Source organism: Aotus nancymaae, unplaced genomic scaffold (assembly GCF_030222135.1).
Source record: "Aotus nancymaae isolate 86718 unplaced genomic scaffold, 86718_ANA_hifiasm-v0.15.2.pri h1tg000015l_0, whole genome shotgun sequence".
Classification (NCBI taxonomy): domain Eukaryota; kingdom Metazoa; phylum Chordata; class Mammalia; order Primates; family Aotidae; genus Aotus; species Aotus nancymaae.
Window position 1 is genome coordinate 1,447,638 of NW_026988426.1, and position 19,847 is coordinate 1,467,484.

General features: G+C 45.2%; 1 protein-coding gene and 1 long non-coding RNA gene across 3 annotated transcripts in view; one reads left to right on the forward strand and one right to left on the reverse strand.

Moving 5' to 3' along the window:
• Positions 1–3,534: 3,534 nt before the first annotated feature.
• Positions 3,535–19,297, forward strand: LOC135275089 (uncharacterized). The gene is made up of 3 exons (XR_010342796.1): positions 3,535–3,615; positions 5,338–5,546; positions 19,147–19,297. It is a non-coding gene; the product is annotated as an uncharacterized LOC135275089 (long non-coding RNA).
• Positions 13,709–19,847, reverse strand: part of LOC105719403 (myosin-16) — an 81,562-nt gene continuing 75,423 nt past the window's right edge. The window contains exons 39-41 of one of the 2 annotated variants that reach the window (XM_064376353.1): positions 18,880–19,080; positions 17,418–17,645; positions 13,709–14,089 (exon numbers count right to left, since the gene is read on the reverse strand). In XM_064376353.1, coding sequence (XP_064232423.1) covers positions 17,445–17,645; positions 18,880–19,080 — 402 coding nt within the window. In that variant the 3' untranslated portion in view covers positions 13,709–14,089; positions 17,418–17,444. Of the gene's footprint in view, positions 14,090–17,417; positions 17,646–18,879; positions 19,081–19,847 lie in introns of those variants that run through there. The other variant, XM_064376352.1, reaches the window with a different exon arrangement.

The following is a 19,847-nucleotide window of genomic DNA, read 5'->3' on the forward strand; positions in this document are numbered from 1 at the left end:
ATATGAACCAGGCCGGGCGCGGTGGCTCACGCCTATAATCCCAGCACTTTGGGAGGCCGAGGCAGGTGGATCATGAGGTCAAGAGATCGAGACCGTCCTGGTCAACAAGGTGAAACCCCGTTTCTACTAAAAATAGAAAAATTAGCTGGGCATGGTGGCGTGCGCCTGTAGTCCCAGCTACTCGGGAGGTTGAGCAGGAGAATTGCTTGAACCCGGGAGGCAGAGGTTGCGGTGAGCCGAGATCGCGCCATTGCACTCCAGCCTGGGTAACAAGAGCGAAACTCCGTCTCAAAAAAAAAAGTTATATGAACCAATTCCCAAATATGTAGAGGGGTTTATGAAGATTCCACTTCTTTATAAGTAACACTTACTGCTTTGATGGAATTTATTGTCTGGGTAGATGACAGTAACACATGCAAATTAATACCAGACTTTATGATAAGTGACAAGAAATGTTATACCAGAAAAATAACAGATGGGCCGGCACGGTGGCTCACGTTTGTAATCCCAGCACTTTGGGAGGCCGAGGCTGGCGGATCACGAGGTCAAGAGACTGAGACCATCGTGGCCAACATGGTGAAACCTCGTCTCTACTAAAAATACAAAAATTAGCTGGGCGTGTTCGCGGATACCTATAGTCCCAGCTACTCAGGAGGCTGAGGTAGAAGAACTGCTTGAACCCAGGAGGCAGAGGTTTCAGTGAGCCGAGATCGTGCCACTGCACTCCAGCCTGATGACAGAGTGAGACTCTGTCTCAAAAAAAGGAAAAGAAAAATAGCAGACATTTACTATTAATCTCTGGTTCTGATTTGGAATAGTGTTTTGCAGTTTAGCCTAACCAAAGCTTACCATTTGATGCATTTCACTTCATATTTTATGAGTCATTCCAGATGTTAGATTCTTAGCTCTAAGTGGGGCTTTTTTTTTTTTTGAGACGGAGTTTTGCTCTTGTTACACAGGCTGGAGTGCAATGGCATGATCTCAGCTCACCACAACCTCCGCCTCCTGGGTTCAGGCAATTCTCCTGCCTCAGCCTCCTGAGTAGCTGGGATTATAGGCATGGGACACCATGCCCAGCTAATTTTTTGTATTTTTGGTGGAGACGGGGTTTCACCATGTTGACCAGGATGGTCTCAATCTCTTGACCTTGTGATCCACCCACCTCGGCCTCCCAAAGTGCTGGGATTACAGGCGTGAGCCACTGCGCCCGGCCCCTTAAGTGGGGCTTTTTAAGTTAAACTATCTATTCTGTAACTGAAAAAAAGGGACTAGAGTATTTTGACACTTGACGGGTTTGTTTTGTTTTGTTTTTTGAGACAGTGTCTTGCTCTGTCACCCAGGCTGGAGTGCAGTGACATGATCTCAGTTCACTGCAACTTCCGCCTCCCTGGTTCAAGCGATTGTCATGCCTCAGCCTCCTGAGTAGCTGGGATTACAGGCATATACCATTACACGTAGCTAATTATTAAATGTTTATTAAAGATGGGGTTTTCCCATGTTGGCCAGGCTGGTTTTGAACTCTTGCCCTCAAGTGATCCACCCGCCTTGGCCTCCCAAAGTCCTGGGATTACAGACATGAGCCACCATGCCTGGCCACCAAAACCTGAGGGTTTTGATACAAGGTAGGGTTGGGGGGCTGGCCTTACGGGTCATACCATCATGCCCTGCTATGAAAGCCAACCATCGGGGTTCTAAGGGGGTTAGTTACTTTTAGTGTTTGTTTTTTAGGCTTGTGTGATGTAGTATCCAAAATGCAGACTCAACCTTTTAAAAAATTAGTATCATGGATGAGGGGCAACTATCTGGGCTGTCGGCATGAGGGTAAACGGATTTATCAAGACAATTGTAGATAAAGAAAGGCGGATTTGTTAGAGAAAGTAGGAAGCTGTGAGAAGGCAACAGGCAAAAAAAAAAAAAATTAAAAAAAAAAAAGAGAAGGCAACAGGCAGAATCAGCAGAAGAGCAGCCGATTGCAAAGAAAGGCCTGCTGGGGATTTAATGGAATATTGTTTATGCTGTAATAGTTGGGCGCAGGAAGATTGTGAGTTACTTGCAAAGGAGGGCTATGTGTCCGAACCATGAAGGATGGCAGACTTGTACTTTACTTGCTTCTGTTTGCTTTCCCCTGCTCTCACCATCCTGACTCCTTTTCCCTTAGTGCCAGGGAAGGTGGTACTTAGAGGTGGGCAATGAAAGGAAGTGGGGAGGGGTTGGACACTACCATGGACTGATTTTGTTTGCTTTGCTGATTGGATTGGAATTACAATTGAGTTGAATTGAAATTTGGTCAAGATTCAAGTCATCAAATACTTAATAAATACTCACCAAGTGCCAAGTATTGTGTTAATAAGAGTAGAGTAAGATCCTTCTATTCTCAAAGAACTTCGAGATTAGGATATGACCAGTCCACAAATTATTTTATCTTATTTTATAGACCAGGGATGCTGCTAAAATAATTTTAAATACAAGGAAATGCACAAATACCTCAAACCTGGAAGGTCCTGGTTAACATTCATTGAATGAAAGTGTGAATGAATGAAAAAACAATTTGGATGTCAAAGGCACAGAGGTTACCGCTAGTTGAGAATGGAAGCTGGGGCTTATATAGACATATCAGGAACATAATCAGTCATAGTTTAGGAAGGTTACATGTTTGTAAAGGCCTAAGAATTTCTTTCTCAGGAGAGCTTCCTTTAATAACTGGAATGTGGAGTTGGAGAGTAAGAAGATTGTCTCTTGTTGTGCCAACAACTGAAACAGTGAACAGTTATTGCAGATCTGCCAATAATGCCTGCCACCTTGTCACCAAAGAGTGTTGGAAATAATCAACGACAATAAAAGCTATAAGCAAACAAAAGAACGAAACTATAAATGCATATTCTGTGTCAATAGTTAATAATAATCCTTATGCTTTAGAGATTGCCGTAATTGCTGGGTATGGTCCCAGTGGGGAAAGCTTCCTATGGAAAGGATTTTGTACAGTTGAGTACAGGTGAACTGAAAAATGCATGTAACAGTTGAGTAACTGGGAGCTAAAACCAATTTTTTTTTTTTTTAAACCCTAGTCCCTTGAGGTATTCTGTGCAGTAAAGTCAACTTCTAGATAAATTTGGGAACCATGATTCTTGAAGATTCTCAATGTAATTAACATATTAAGGGTTCTGAGAGAGTCTGCAATATAAGATGTTTAAATTGCCCTTCTTATACTTATTTGATTATAGAACACCACTTTATACGATATGCATCACCTCCCACCCCAACTCAAGAACTCGTGTTGGGAAATACGAATGTAGTATTTACAATGGTACCCTTACATCAAGTTTCACCATTAAAAAGCTCTATACTTGGCCTCACCTCACAGAAGTGAATTTACTAAGTTGTCCTTCATCACCACATAATTTGCCAAATATATGAAAATCATAAGGCACATCTATGAAATCTTATGTCTACTGTAGTAATTAAGTCTCATGAGGAAGGTTTTGCTAATATTTTACTATCGGACAAAACAATTGGTTTTTAATCTTTTTTTTTTTTAGAGAAAGAAAGAGAAAGAAAAGGGGAGAGAGAGCAGGATTCTTGCTCTATTGCCCAGGCTGGAATGCAATCCAAAAATAGGTATTAAAAACCTCTTTTATGCCGATAATTGTGCTTAACAATGGAGACAGGAAGGAATAAGGGAAGAAAATAACAAACAAACAGCCAACCAAGATTTCATTTAAGTCTGTGAAATACTATGCAAATGCTGAAGAGTGATTTACTTCCAATTATGTGGTCACTTTCAAAATAGGTGTAATGTGATACTGAGAAAAATGTGTGTTCTGTGGACCTGGGATGAAGAATTCTATAAATATTCACTGAGTTTACTTGTTCCAGGTCTGAGTTCAAATCATAGATGTCCCTATTAATTTTCTATGCCGTTGATCCATTCGAATATTAACAATGTGGTTAATATAAAACCAAATATTATAACAAAAGATGTTAGGCTGGGCACAGTGGTTCACGCCTGTAATCCCAGCACTTTGGGAGGCTGAGGCAGGCAGATTACCTGAGGTCAGGAGTTCGAGACCAGCCTGGCTAATGGCGAAACCCTGTCTCTATTAAAAAATATAAAAATTAGCCTGGTGTGGTGGCAGGTGCCTGTAATCCCAGCTACTCAGGAGGCTGAGGCAGGAGAAATGCTTGTTGGGAGGTGGAGGTTGCAGTGAGCCGAGATCGCCCCACTGCACTCCAGCCTGGGGGATACAGAGAGACTGTCTCAAAAAAAGAAAAAAAAAAGATGTTCCTATCACACCTATTATACAGGATAGTATAACAATTTTTTTTATTTGTTTTATGAGACAGAGTCTCGCTCTGTCACCAGGCTGCAGTGCAGTGGCACAATCTCTGCTCACTGTAAACTCTGCTGCTTCCTAGGTTTAAGTGATTCTTCTGCCTCAGCCTCCCTAGTAGCTGGGACTACAAGTGCATGCCACCACGCCCAGCTAATGTTTGTATTTTTAGTAGAGACGGGGTGTCACCATGTTGCCCAGGATGGTCTCGATCTCTTGACCTCGTGATCTGCCAGACTTGGCCTCCCAAAGTGCTGGGATTACAGGTGTGAGCCACTGCACTCGGCCCCAACAATTTTAAAAGCTGTGTCAGAAACCAAATATATATTTCTTTCTTTTTTTTTTTTTTTGAGACAGTCTGGCTCTGTTGCCCAGGCTGGAGGGCAATGGCGTGATCTTGACTCACTGTAACCTCTGCCTCCTAGGTTGAAGTGATTCTCCTGCCTCAGCCACCTGAGTAGCTGGGATTATAGGTGTGTGCCACCATGCCCAGCTAATTTTTGTATTTTTAGTAGAAATGAGGTTTCTCCATGTCGGCCAGGCTGGTCTTGAACACCTGACCTCAAGTGATCCACCCACCTCAGCCTCCCAAAGTGCTGGGATTACAGGCGTGAGTCACTGTGCCTGGCCTATATTTCTTATGTCACAGTTGGATCATTATATGTTTCAACTAGACTAGGCCACAGGGTGCCCAGATATTTGGTCAAACCTGATTGGTTGTTTCTGTGAGGATGCTTTTGGGTGAGGTTGACGTTTAAATCATAGACTGAATAAAGCAGATTGGCCCTCTTAATGTGTGTGGGTCTCATCCAATCAATTGAAGGCTTAAATAGAACAAAAGGCTGACTCTCTCCTGAGTAAGAGAATATTCTCCTTCCTGATGGCCTTCCCTCGCGCCCCCGCAATCCTGGAGGCAATCCAAGATCAATTGCTGCACTTAATTCTTATGTTTCTTTAGTCTAATCTGGAACAGTTCCTCACCTGAGTCTTTTTTTTTTTTTTTTTTAAGAGACGAAGTCTTGCTGTGTTGCCCAGGGTGGAATGCAGTGGCTATTCACAGATGTGATCATAGCTACTATAGCCTCAAACCCCTGGGCTCAAATGAGGCATTTGAACTGGAACATTGGCCTTTTCTGGTTCTACAGAAGCTTCCAGCCTTCAGATTTGAACTGAGACACTGGCTTTGTGGATTTTCGACTTGCCAGCCTTCATAATTGCGTAAGCCAATTTTCCATTTCTCCATATCGATATCTCTATAATGTCTCCTGTTTGTTCTGTGTCTCTGGAGAACCCTGCCTATTATAACAGCCATTTCCCAAGACTCCCCATCCTTGGAGGGCCCCGACCTCTTGAAAGGCTGTCAAAAGTACTGCTTAGGGCTGGGCATGATGGCTCACACCTGTAATCCCAGCATTCTGGGAGACCAAGGTGGGCAGATCACCTGAGGTCAGGAGTTTGAGACCAGCCTGGCCAACATGATGAAATCCCGTATCTACTAAAAAATATACAAATTAGCCAGGCATGGTGGTGCACTCCTGTAATCCCAGCTACTTGGGAGCTGAGGCAGGAGAATCTCTTGAACCCACAAAGTGGAGGTTGCAGTGAGCCGAGATGATGCCACTGTACTCCAGCCTGGGTGACAGAGGAGACTTCTTCTCAAAAAAAAAAAAAAAAAAAAGTACTGCTTAGGCTCTCAGCCACCTTGTCTGGAATCAGCAAGTAGCCCTTGGGGTAAAACAGCCCTAACTGATGGGTTCACTCTCTTACGTACTCTGTTCTCTTGGACACTGACCTGGTAGGTATTTACTACCTCATTAGCACTCTCTTATCTTTGAGTAGATATTTTGTATATTTTGTCCACTTTTCTAATTATCACTAGTTGGAGGGTTGTCTGTTGCCCCAGTGCTCCATTACCAGACTCATTTGGCAAGTAGCCACTTAAAAAAAATCCCCTTGGTCCATTTCACTTTGGTAAGTCTTATTGCATTTAATTATCTATCTTTAACTCATTGCTATGTTGTTTGCTTTACTGTACATGTTGCAGGTTGGAGAGAATATCTAATTCTCATTTGATAGAGTGCATATCATTGTGTACTATTTCAAATGTAATCACCGTGGAGTTCATTAAGTGTTAAATAATTAGATAATTCATGTTTAAATGTTTGTATTATGTAGAAATGTTTGGAGGATTGTTTTATAGATGTTTTAGAGGCTTTTAGTGATATTTGGAGAAACTGGAGTTTCTGGACAGCCTGGGAATACATTCCTATTTTCTCATTTAAAATAACTTCATATAGGCCCATTTGATCTTAGAATTGTTTTCAGGAATGAATTAACCTGGGAGGATGGTAGTTCTAATTGTAGTATAGTGCGTACCTCTGTTTTGCATGCTTATATCACAAATGAATTTGTAGGCTTCTTACGATATCACGCTCCCAAATGAAGATGTTGACCAAAGCCTAGTCATCCCTCACCTGGAGAGAAGTTAACCAATAGAAGAGTATCTCCAGGGGCAAATTAAAAGTGGTAGAAAATCACAATTCTAATGGTTATTTTTGTGGGAACCCTGAATGAAATAGGTGGTTTGCTCATGAGCGTAACCAGTCTTGTTTGATTCTTACTTGTGCACTTGAACTTTAGGTGCAAGTGAGCCCAAGAATCTTGCCCCATCCACACCTGCCCTTTAAGTGATCTTACAGGCTCTTGGCTTCAGCTACCACCTATAGGCTGCCAACCTGCAGATCTACATCTCTATTCCTGACCCCTGTTAATTCATACTGCTCTTAAGAGTCTCCACTTGCTGTCTCATCGTCTCTTACCTCAGTTCAATTGATGTAAAACCTAGCATTTCCCGCTCCTCACTACCTCAGATTCTGCTCTTCTCTCTACCTCTCAGGCTGAGATATCATCATCCACCAGGAATGGTGGCTAAAATAAAATCAATCCACCAGGAATGGTGGCTAAAATAAAATCAAGCCACCAGGATTGATTAATGGCCCCCAGGAAGTTAGTTCTCAAGTCATATCATATCCACCTCCTATGGATTTCTTTTTTTCCTTAAAAACTTTCAAACCTACAGAAAAGTTGCAAAAATATGTGAGTATAATGAATATCAATATACCTGTTTCCTTAAATTTATCAATTGTGAACATGTTATCACATTTGGTCTCTCTCTCTCATATATATGTGTTTTATATATGTATCTTTATAATAGTAATAGTGATACTATTTGTTGAGTCATTTGTAAGTCACAGACATCATGAGACTCTTCACTGCTCATACTTCAGTATGTGTCTCTGAAGAACAAGCAACTTCTCTTTTACAATAGTAATACAATTAAAATTTAGGATATTTAACATTAATTCAGTGTTATTTACTATAATAACGAATATGTTAATTACAAATCTTGACAAATTAATATAAATTCATAATATCTTTTTAAATTTTTAAATTTTCATTTAAAAAATTTTTTGAGACAGAGTCTCACTCTGTTGCCCAGGCTGGAGTGCAGTGGCGCAATCTCAACTCACTGCAACCTCTGCCTTCAGGGTTTAAGCGGTTCTTGTGCCTCAACCACCTGAGTAATTGGGTTTACAGGTGCAGGCCACTATGCCCAGCTAATTTTTATATTTTTAGTAGAGATGGAGTTTTGCCATGTTACCCAGGCTGGTCTCAAATTCCTGGACTCGAGTGATCTGCCTGCTTCAGCCTCTCAAAGTGCTGGGATCACAGGTGTGAGCCACTGTGCCCAGTCAGTAATGTCCTTTCTAGCATTTTTTTTTTTTTTTGGTCAATTCTGGAGCCCATCTGAGATCAATTGTTGCACTTAGTTCTTATGTTTCTTTAGTATAGTCTGGAACAGTTTCTCACCTTAGTCTTTTTTTTTTTTTCCTTGAGATGGGGTCTTGTGTTGTCCAGGATAGAGTGCAGTGGCTATTCACTGGTGCAATCATAGCTACCACAGCCTTGAATTTCTGGGCCCAATGACCCTGCCTCAGCCTCCCAAGTATCCGAAGTAGCTGGGACTACAGACAAGGTCCTCAGCGTTTTTTTTTTGTTGTTGTTTTTTTGTTTTTTTTTTGCTTTTGTGAATTGGGAATCTTCTTCTTTTTTTTTGGAGACAGGGTTTCCCTTTGTCACCCAGGCTGGAGGGCAGTGGCACAATCTTGGCTCACTGCAACCTCCGCCTTCTGGATTCAAGCAATTCTCCTGCCTTGGCTTCCTGAGTAGCTGGGACTACAGCCCACCAACACACCTGGCTAATTTTTTTGTCTTTTAGTAGAAATGAGTTTTCACCATGTTGCCCAGGGTGGTCTCAAACTCCTGAGCTCAGGCAATCCGCCTGCCTCAGCCTCCCAAAATGCTGAGATTACAGGTGTGTGCCACCATGCCTGGCCTAGAATTGGGAGTCTTAAACAGCCCACACTAGTTGTTTTCTAGAATGTTCCTTAATGGAAGTGGACACCTTAATCAAATGATCAAAGTTGACTCACAAACAGACTTTAAGTTGACATCACATGTCTTCCAGTGTGATGTGTAGGTAAGATACAACTTCACCTACATTATATATAGGACTTGAATTGGATCATGAGAAAACCATTGAACACATCTCTCTCACCCTCAGAATAAAGTCTGCACTCCGTAACAAGTCATGGAGGTCTCTGTAATCTGTCACCTTTGTCTCTGACCACATTGTCTGTGTGGTAGACACTGGCTGCCCACACAACACCTTTCTCTGCTTTGCTTCCCCTCTTGTGTTCAGGTGGCTCTCAGGGAAGCTCGGCCCTCCTCAAGTCCAGGAAATGAACCACAGTTGGTCCATGTCTAATGCAGCAAGCCCATTCCCACTTGCTGCTAATTGATTTGGGGATGGCTGTGTGCCCCATTTCTGCCAGTCAGCACTCATGAGTTAGTTTCATGGGGAGCTTCCGGAAAAAAATGTACCCCTTGATAAAAAGGATGGCAAGGAGGCTTATATCTTTTTACTCCCTCTATCTTTTTACTGGCTTAAGCATGGCAGGAGAAGATGGGGCCTAACTCTATGGCAATTGCTTTGATAGGCCCGAGGATGCTGCAGGATGGAAAGGTGGAAACCTGGTGCTTTCCCACTGCACTCATTCTGAAATCATCCACCAGGGCAGGGTGGGGCATATGTGTGCGAGATCTTAAATGTCTCTGCAGCGGATGCCATTATTGGCTCAGTGTGCTGCCACCTGCAGCCAAGCACTCTCTTAGCTGACACACCCTGCCTACCTCCTCCTGCTCTCCCACTCTCCCTTCCCACAAACCCTCTCTCCCCTTGATACCTAACTCCTACTCACCCTTCAGCTTCAGCAGAGACATGACTTCTTCCAGACACTTTCCTTTATCTTCCAAGACTGGGCTGGGTGCCTCTCCTTTAGCACCCTGTACCTACTCCCATGAGAGCCTTTCTGATCACCAGACCTAATTCCCATAATGCATTTCTCCCTTCAGTCTGGTTACTTTATTGCTGCCTTATTTAAAGTTGGTTTTTAAAAACATCTGTAGGCCAGGCGCAGTGGCTCACACCTGAAATTCCACCACTTTGGGGGGCCAAGGCGGAGCATCACCGAGATCAGGAGTTCGAGACCAGCCTGGCCAACATGGTGAAACCCCAGCTGTACTAAAAATACAAAAATTAGCCAGATGGGTACCTATAATCCCAGCTACTTGGGAGGTTGAGGCACGAGACTCACTTGAACCTGGGAGGCAGAGGTTGCAGTGAACCAAGATTGCGCCATTGCACTCCAGCCTGGGCAACAAGAGCAAAACTCTGTCTCAAACAAAGCAAAACAAAACAAACAAAAAAACCATCTGTAGAGGACAGTTTTATGGAAGTATTACTGCAAAGCTACAGAACACATTTTTTATTAGCCTAAGCCAGGGCTCAGGAAGAAGTGGGAAGAAGAGTCCCTTATAATAGTGAACAGGTTCCCTTTTAGCTTGTGATTCAACCATGACTCAAGGTTGACCTTTTCATGACAAATCCCTAGCCAGAGGACAAGTGTTGAAGTCCTACGGAATGCTAGAAGAAACTGGGCAAGTGTCTAATTGCAAAGTCACACTGCCGGGAAAGTAGAACCTGTATTTGCCTGACTTCAGAGTGTACAGATTCGACTTATGTAATTATACAGGTGAAGACTGGAGAAAAGTAAGGGCAAAATGCAGGGACATATATTCTTGTTCAATATTAAGTGGGACTTTTTGGCCATGATCATTAGTCAGAACTGGAATGGGGCTGGGCACAATGGCTCACACCTGTAATCCCAGCACTTTGGGAAACCAAGGCGGGAGAGTCTCTCGAGCCCAGGAGTTCAAGGCCAGTCAGGGCAACATAGTGAGACCCCATCTCTACAAAACAAAAAACAAATCAGCTGAGTGTGGTGGTGTGCACCTGTAGTCCAATTTACTTGGAGGCTGGGATGGGAGGATCACTTTAACCTGGGAGATCAAGGCTGCAGTGAGCTATGATTACACCATTGCACTCTAGCCTGGGCAAAACAGTAAGACCCTGTCTCAAAACAAGACAAAAAACTGGAATGGGCTGCCCTTTTTCACTGAGAAGATTCAAGTAGAAGTTGGATTATCATTTTTTTTTTTTTTTTGGAGACAGAGTTTCGCTCTTGTTACCCAGGCTGGAGTGCAATGGCGCGATCTCGGCTCACCGCAACCTTCACCTCCTGGGTTCAGGCAATTCTCCTGCCTCAGCCTCCTGAGTAGCTGGGATTACAGGCACGCGCCACCATGTCCAGCTAATTTTTTGTATTTTTAGTAGAGACGGGGTTTCACCTTGTTGACCAGGATGGTCTCGATCTCTTGACCTCGTGATCCACCTGCCTCGGCCTCCCAAAGTGCTGGGATTACAGGCGTGAGCCACCGCGCCCGGCTGGATTATCATTTTTTCAGGGATATTGTGGAGGGGAATCCTTAGTTGCCTCAGAGTTGGGCTAGATGCCCTTTAAATGCCCCTTCCAGCCCTAGAATTTTGCAGTATAGAATGCTAAGATTCTGTGATTCGGTGTCTCCCGGGAAATCCACACACAGCAGTTGGAGACCCTGCCACCAGAGGGCAGTGTTATTACATTTGATCCAATTGCATAGAAGGAACCAAAGTTCCCTCTAGGGCTCCGACTAGAGAACCAAGTTGTTTATTTTTTTTTTGGGATAGGGTCTCACTTTGTCACCCAGGCTAGAGTGCAGTGGTGCAATCAGAACTCGCTGCAGCCTTGACCTCCTGGGCTTAAGTTAGCCTCCCACCTCAGGCTCTCGAGTTACCAAGACTTATAGGCGTGCACTACCATGGTTGGGTAATTTTTACATTTTTTGTAGAGACAGAGTCTCAGTATATTGCCCAGGTTGGTCTTGGATTCCTGGCTTCAAGTGATCCTCCTGCCTTGGCCTCCCAAAGTTCTGGAATCACAGGCATGAACCACCTTGCCCAGTCAAGAGTGCTAAGTTTAGAACCATCACAGGTGATGTGCCCCTGTGCAAAGGTGGAGAGGGACCCACAAAATAAGTAGTATTCCTCTCTCTCCACCACCCCAGACAGTTATTTCTGCCTGCCAACAGATTGGAGAGAGGTCAGAATGCTGGAAGACACACCATTCCCAGAGAGCCAGTGTGTTCTGAAGACTGGGAACTGGCAGGGAGTCTTCCCTCATGGCACTGCCCCCACAACAGCTCTCCAAAGACTAGGAGGTCAAGGAAGGGAACAGGGTCAAGGAGTGTTAGAAGATCACAACAGAAACCCTGCCACACGAGGGAAGGTTGACGAAGCCAGGGATATTCAGCCTAGAGAAGAGAAAACTTGGAGGGACCTATCTTGAGAACTGGCTACCATGAAAGTTGTTCTTTAGGGCTTTGGGTAGAAATACTAGGGCAGCGGCCAGGGGCAATGGCTCACGCTTGTAATCCCAGCACTTTGGGTGGCTGAGGTAGGCAGATCACCTGAGGTCAGGAGTTTGAGACCAGCCTGGCCAACATGGCAAAACCCCATCTCTACTAAAAATACAAAAATTAGCTGGGTGTGGTGGCGTGCACCTGTAATCCCAATTACTCGGGAGGCTGAGGCAGGAGAATCACTTGAACCCTGGACGGGGAGGTTGCAGTGAGCTGAGATCATGCCACTGCACTCCAGCCTGGGTGACAGAGTGAGACTCTTTCTCAAAAAAATAAAAAACAAAAAACAAATACCAGGTCAGCATGCAGACGCCACTTGGGGGCAGGTCTCATCCTGATCGAAGGGAGAACTTTGTGTTAGTGTTAGGAAGGACACTGCCCTGGGAGGCAGCACGTTCTGTCATTCATTTACTCTACTTATATTTACCATGTGCATGCTTCAGCCCTGGCAGTCTCTAGTTGCTGAGGATACAGCAGTGAACAAAACAGTAAACTGCCTGCTCTCATGGAGCTGACCCACTGGTGTCTGAACATCCTGGGAGATGAGATGGAACGTGAAGGGGCCCTATGAGCATTAGCTGGATGGACTTGACCTACTTCGGAGATTCTGTTAACTTTGTTGGCTTTAAGAAACCTAGTTTGTCTTCATTTCTCTGATACAGACTTTCACAATTTGGAAAGAACTTCACCAAGACTGTATTGTTTTCATGGTTTCCAGTAGAAGCAAACCTGTGAATTACTATATAGGGATGCAACAGAACTTTTTTATATGGCAGTGGTAAAAATTGCCTTTGGATAAGTCTTAGGAAAAGAAAATTTTTCCATTTAAAAACAAGCTCTGCCCAGGTGCAGTGGCTCATGCCTGTAATCCCAGCACTTTGGGAGGCCAAGGTGCACAGATCATGAGGTCAGGAGATCGAGACCATCCTGCCCAACATGGTGAAACCCCAATCTCTACTAAAATACAAAAAATTAGCCGGGTGTGCTGGCATGTGCCTGTAGTTCCAGCTACTCAGGAGGCTGAGGCAGGAGAATTGTGTGAACCTGGGAGGTAGAGGTTGCAGTGAGCCAAGATTGTGCCACTGTACTCCAGACTGGTGACAGAGCAAGACTTCGTCTCAAAAGGAATAAAAACCAAAAAAAACAACAAGCTCCCAGTTGGGTGTAGTGGCTCACGCCTATAATCCCAACACTTTGGGAGGGTGAGGTAGGAGGATTGCTTGAGCCTGAGAATTCAAGACCAGCTGGGACAACATAGTGAGAAAAATAAAAATTAGCCTGGCATAGCAGCATGTTGGTACTGCTACTGTACTGTACTGGAGGCAGAGGCAGGAAGATTACCTGTACCCAGGAGTTCAAGGCTTCAGTGAGCCATGATTGTGCCACTACACTCCAGCCTGGGCCACAGAGCAAGACCCTTTCTGTAAAAAAGCAAAGAAGCTCCAGTTTGTCTATTTTTTATGTTTCTTTTATTTAAGCTATATTGGGACATTAAACATTGTCAACATGAGAAATTCTTTGTAGAGAACAGCCGGGTCACAGACATTACATATTCTGCCCTTGACATGAACATGTAGGAACTCAATGGAAACAGATCCATCATTACTATCATCCAAATGCTTACTGCAGTCCCAGAGAAGCCTCACTCATTTTAATTCCTCTAATGGCTGGGTATTTACATTCTGAAGCTCATTTTCCACCATAGCGCTCTTTATTCTTCACCACCTGTCTCTTTCTGACTTGCACTTTCTTTTGCATAGTAAACATTCTCAGGACAGACCCAGTTTTCCATTTTCATATTTTCTCCCTCTCAATGGACCGCAGTTGAGATCTGTATTACCCTGTAAGAAAAAGAGAGGGAGATAGTGAGCAAGCCCATGTGGGCAAGAGCTGGGAGTTCTGATATCTTTGCTCCTTTCTTGCTGGAAAGACAGCTCCCTGAGATGCTTGGGAAGATTCTGCCAAGGCTTCCTTCCTAGTAATGGATACAGTTGGCTCATACCTAGCTTGTTTTGCATGAGGTTTTATGGGTTTAGAGACACCTTCTTTGGGCTTAATATGCCAAAAAAGGCTTTAACTCCACACAAGTTGTTGAGTGGGCCCCGAGTGAAGTCCCCTGGGATACAGAGCTCTCCCTAAGAGCCTGCCTTTGATGTGTCACGAGGGGTTTTGCTACGGTGATATGCGCATCTTCCAAAGAAAGAAAAGCTACTGCACATCACATCTCACAAATGGGTTTTTTAAATTAAAAAGGTTTCCTTGTGGAGTTTATGGAATACTTGCACCCAGTGGAGCTATTCACAGCCTTGCCTGCCCTACCTTGCTAGCTTCATCTCCCACTGCACTGCAGCTCTCTGCTCTCATCCTGAGCCCATCTACTCCATCCAGCCTGTGCCCTTGTGCAAATCCCACCTCTGCACTTTTGTGTGTGTTGGACCTTCTGTCTGGAGTGCCCTTCTTTCCTCTGCCTCGTGAAGGATTTTATTTATTCTCTTACATTTTTGTTAAAATATTTTATTTTTATGTTTAAAATGTTTTCTTTTTTAGTTTATTAAAAAAAATTTTTTTTGAGACGGAGTCTTGCTCTTGTTGCCCAGACTGGAGTGCAATGGCATGATCTTGGCTCACTGCAACCTCTGCCTCCCAGGTTCAAGCGATTCTTCTGCTTCAGCCTCCTGAGTAGCTGGGATTACAAGCACCTGCCACCATGCCTGGCTTATTAAAAAAAAAAAAAAGATGGATCAGGACATGGAGAGTAGACCCCAGAGACACAGCCTCATCACCCCAGAGTGCCGGTGGCAGGATGGCAGCCTGATGGCATGGCATGGAAATAGATCCTTGCTGTGACAGAGCAATTGTACCAGGTCCAGCCAAGCCAGGGCAGGGTCCTGCTTTAAAGGATGTCTAATCCTGTAGCCTAAGACTTGGTGGAAGGAGCTGAACTGCCTCCTGAGTCTGGGTGTGACTACTCATGAGTAGTCCCCACCTAGGTCAGAGCTCAGTGGGAGGAATCCCTTTGAGGTTTTTGCCCTGAAAGGAGATGGTTGCACATTAATACAGAGACAAGCCTCTGATTTCCTTAACTTCCTGAGCTAACCATTATTTCAGGGTTAGAGAGTTCAGAAAAAGATTCTGTGCCCCATATTTTATCTCCTCCCTAAGCAAACAGTCAGATAAGGCTCAGCTTCGAATCAAAGGTCAATAGGGTTATCGCTTTTGGCTAAAACCCAATCTGACCACCATTACTGAAAGACAACAAATCATAACTGAGCAGGGAACCTTACCCTCCTCAGCAGGGGTTTCATTCAACAATATGTTGATTCAGTGAGGCCAAATATAATTCCTAGAAGCCATGGAGGTCAGTGCTTAGGCTCAGCCCCACCATGCCTCCCAGAGTGAACCAAGTCATTGATTTTTTGCTGCCCTGGTTAATCTCACACAGAGGCAACTGTATCAATCTCCACAGTAACTCAAATAAAAGATAACTTGCCTTTTTATAGCACAGGGTGTATATGACAATGAGCAAGTCACCAAACTTCTTCAAACTCATTTTCCTCACCTGACAAATGGGGATATTTATACCCACCTTGTAGGGTAAAAAAGAGAGTGAAAAGCATTTTCCATGCACTTAGCCACCACCACGCTAACTTTTTACATATTTTGCAGAGATGGGGTTGTGCTATCTTGCCCAGGCTGGTCTCGAACTTCTGGCCTCAAGTGATCCTCCTGCCTTGGCCTCCCGAAGTGTTGGGATTAGAGGCGTGAGCCACTGTGCCCAGCCCTTTGAGTTTTCTTCTCTTTCTTAGCACTTGGCTCTTGTTAAAGGAGAACTCTCTGTACCCTGGCTCCATGTTTCTGGGTGGTTCTCAAATTCAGTCACACATGTGAGTCACATGGAGGGCTTGCTAAACCACAAATGCCAGGCCCACCCCCAGAGCTGCTGATGCAGTAGGTCTGGAGCCAGGCCTAAGAATAGGCATCTCTAAGAACGCCCTAGGCGACACTGATGCGGCTGGTCTCAGGACCACGTTTTGGGATCCACTCCTCCAGAATCATGTTCTGTGCCTTACTCCTCACTTTTCTTTTGCTTCTGTCCATGGGAAAAGAGTGATTGATTTTGTTTTTGGAATAAGGAACCACGAAGGCAGGACTGAGCCCCATCTAATCTCTCCTTTTAGATCTACTCCCAGGGATGTCGAGTTCTGATTGTTCCTCTACTAGGAATAGTGGCTGCTCCCCCAGGGATCAAGCCTGTAGTTGTTCAGTTCTGCAGGTTATCTTTTTTTTTTTTTTTTTTTTTTTTGAGATGGAGTCTTGCTCTGTTGCCCAGGCTAGAGAGCAGTGGCGCGATCTCAGCTGGCTCACTGCAACCTCTGCCTCCTGGGTTCAAGCAATTCTAGTACCTCAGCCTCCCGAATAGCTGGGATTACAGGCATGTGCCACCATGCCTGGCTAATTTTGTATTTGTTTGTTTGTTTGTTTTAAAGAGACAGGGTTCTGCCATGTCAGCCAGGCTTGTCTTGAACTCCTGACCTCAGGTGATCCACCCGCCTCAGCCTCCCAAAGTGCTAGGATTATAGGCATGAGCTACCATGCCTGGCTAATTTTGTATTTTTAGTAGAGTTGGGGTTTCAGGTGTCTAATTTTGAGGCAAAGTACGAGGTTGCCTATAGTAGACACATGTGAAAGCCACATCCTCAATCTAGAACTTTAGCATAATAAAACTGGTATTTTGACTTTTTTTTTCTTTGACATGGGGCCTCACTCTGTTGCCCAGGCTGGAATGCAGTGGTGCGATCATAGATCATTGTAACCTCAGACTCCTGGGCTCAAGGGATCCTCTCATCTCAGCCTCTCAAGTAACTGGGACTACAGGGGTGCACCACCATGGCTGGCTTTTTTTTTTTTTTAAATTTTTTGTAGAGACAGGGTTTCACTGTGTTCCCCAGACTGGTCTTGAACTCCTGTGAGAATCTAGAGGAGTTTTGCAGCCGAAGAGGCAGGGGAAGAGCTTTGGGGTTCCTGTTGCATGAGACTGGGTATGACAAAGACTGGAGCTGGGGAGCAGGGGGACTACAGCTGGGTCACATAGTACCACTACTAGGAGCAAAGCTGGTACAGGGAAGGAGCGCTCTGAGTGAGGTCATCCAGAGTGGAGTCCACACCTACCGGCTGTGGCCTAGGACACGGAGGGCCTCACTCCTCAGAAAGGGTTTTTGAGGTGCCTGTCTTGGACACCTGGATGATCTCCACAGAGGTGATGCCCTTGCCAGCCACGCGGTGTCTGGTGCGCAGCTTGTTTAGGGCGGTCTCTGCTATGCCAGCCCGCTCCTCGGCGTCATCCAGCTCATGCACCGTCTTCCTATATCGAGCCAGGGTCTGGTTGGCCTGGTCCTCCTGTGACAAAGGCATAGTGGGAAATGGGGCATAAACGTGGCTGGTTCTGGTTAAATGTGCATTTTTTTTTTTTTTTGAGACGCAGAGTCTTGCTCTGTTGCCCAGGCTGGAGTGCAGTGGTGCAATCTCAGCTCACTGCAGCCTCCGCCTTCCAGGTTCAAGTGATTCTCCTGCCTCAGTCTCCTGAGTAGCTGGGACTGTAGGTGTGTACTACCACACCCGGCTAATTTTTGTATTTTTAATAGAGACAGGGTTTCACCATGTTGGGCAGGCTGGTCTCCAACTCCTGACCTCAGGTGATCCACCTGTTTTGGCCCCCCAAAGTGCTAGGATTATAGGTATGAGCCATTGCGCCAGCCTAAATGTGTATGTGTTTGTTTGTTTGTTTGTTTGTTTTGAGGCAGAGTCTTACTCTGTCACCCAGCCTGGAGTGCAGTGACACAATCTCGGCTCACTGTAACCTCTGCCTCCCAGGTTCCCTGCCTCAGCCTCCTGAGTAGTTGGGATTACAGGTGTGCGACATCACGCCCGGCTAATTATTGTATTTTTAGTAGAGACAGCGTTTCACCATATTTGCCAGACTGGTCTAGAACTCCTGACTTCGTGATCCTCCCGCCTGAGCCTCCCAACATGCGGGATTATAGGCGTGAGCCACCGTGCTTGGCTTAAATGTGCATTTTTATTAGTTCTATGGGTCATCTAAGAGTCCACTTGTTTTATAATTTTTTTTTTTTTTGAGATGGAGTCTCATTTTGTTGCCCGGGCTGGAGTGTAGTGGCGTGGCCTCTACTCACTGCAACCTCTGCTTCCCAGGTTCAAGTGATTCTCCTCCCTCAGCCTCCTGAGTAGCTGGGATTACAGGCACCCGCCACCATGCCTGGCTAATTTTTTTTTTCTTTGTATTTTTAGTAGAGACAGGGTTTCTCCATGTTGGCCAGGCTGGTTCAAACTCCTGACCTCAAGTGATCCACCCACCTCAGCCTCCCAAAGTGCTGGGATTACAGGCATGAGCCACCGTGCCTGGCCTCTTTACAAGTTCTTATCTCTGGTGTATAGTGTCTGGTTCCCCCCCGCTGGATTCCAAGGAGGAGACACCATGGACATGAGCCTTGCAGAGTCACCTTCGGAGCAATGCTTTCTTCTTTCCCTGTGGTTAATTCCCAGCAAGGCTGGCAACTTGCACTGAGAAACAAGCATCAGGGAAGGAGGAGCAGGGAGGCGCATGGACACTCACCGCCTCCTCGATCTGCCTCTTGTAGACCTTCAGCTTGTTCTGTAGCTTCTCCACCAGCTCTTGCATGCGCTGGTTGGTCTTGTGGTCCTCCTCTGTCTGGAAGACCAGCTCTTTGAGGCGACGCTCGTTCTTACGCAGCGTCTTGACCGTCTCCACATGCTGTTTCTGCTCCCCATCCAGCTCTGTCTCTAGTTCCTTGATCTGTGGGAGGAAGAGAGGAAGGCGGCTGAGCCAACTTGTGTGTTTTGTTTTTTGTGTTTCTAACAGGGTCCTGTTCTGTTGCTCAGGCTGGAAGGCAGTGACATGATCATGGCTTACTGTAGCCTTGACCTCCTGTGCTCAAGTGACCCTCCCGCCTCAGCCTCCTGGAATGCATAATTTTGAACTTCAGAGCTCAGTGGCCTCAGACGGGTATTGTGGCTGCAGTGTCCACCTTCTGCCCAGAGGTGAGGGGATGGACCCTGGACAGAAGAGTCGGGTGGGCTCTGCGTTTTACGAGCAATGCTGTGGTTGTAAGACACTTTCCCTTGAGCCTCAAATTCCTTCCTCTGGGAAATGGGGGTGTCGGGGAGTCAGACAAAATGACAGAACCTTCTGGGCCCTTCCAGCTCTGGCATTTCATGGGGTAAAGACTAAGGCCTGTCTTCTTTCAGTGAGTAATAAAAGGCAAGAAGAATATTGAGGACTGCTCTGCTTGAGGCTAAGGACATTCTGGGGAGGAAGGTGACAGGGAGGGAAAGCAGAGAGGAGAACTTCAGAGAAATTTGAGCTCTTCTCTCAATTTCCTTTTCTCTTTCTTTCCCTTCCTTCTTCCCTCCTTCCCTTCTTTCTTTTTTTCCTTCTTTTCTCTTTCTTTTTGAGACAGAGTCTGGCTCTGTCACCAGCCTGAAGTGCAATAGTGCTATTGTATCTCATGGCAGCCTCAACCTCCTGGGCTCAAGCTGTCTTCCCACCTTAGCCTCCTGAGT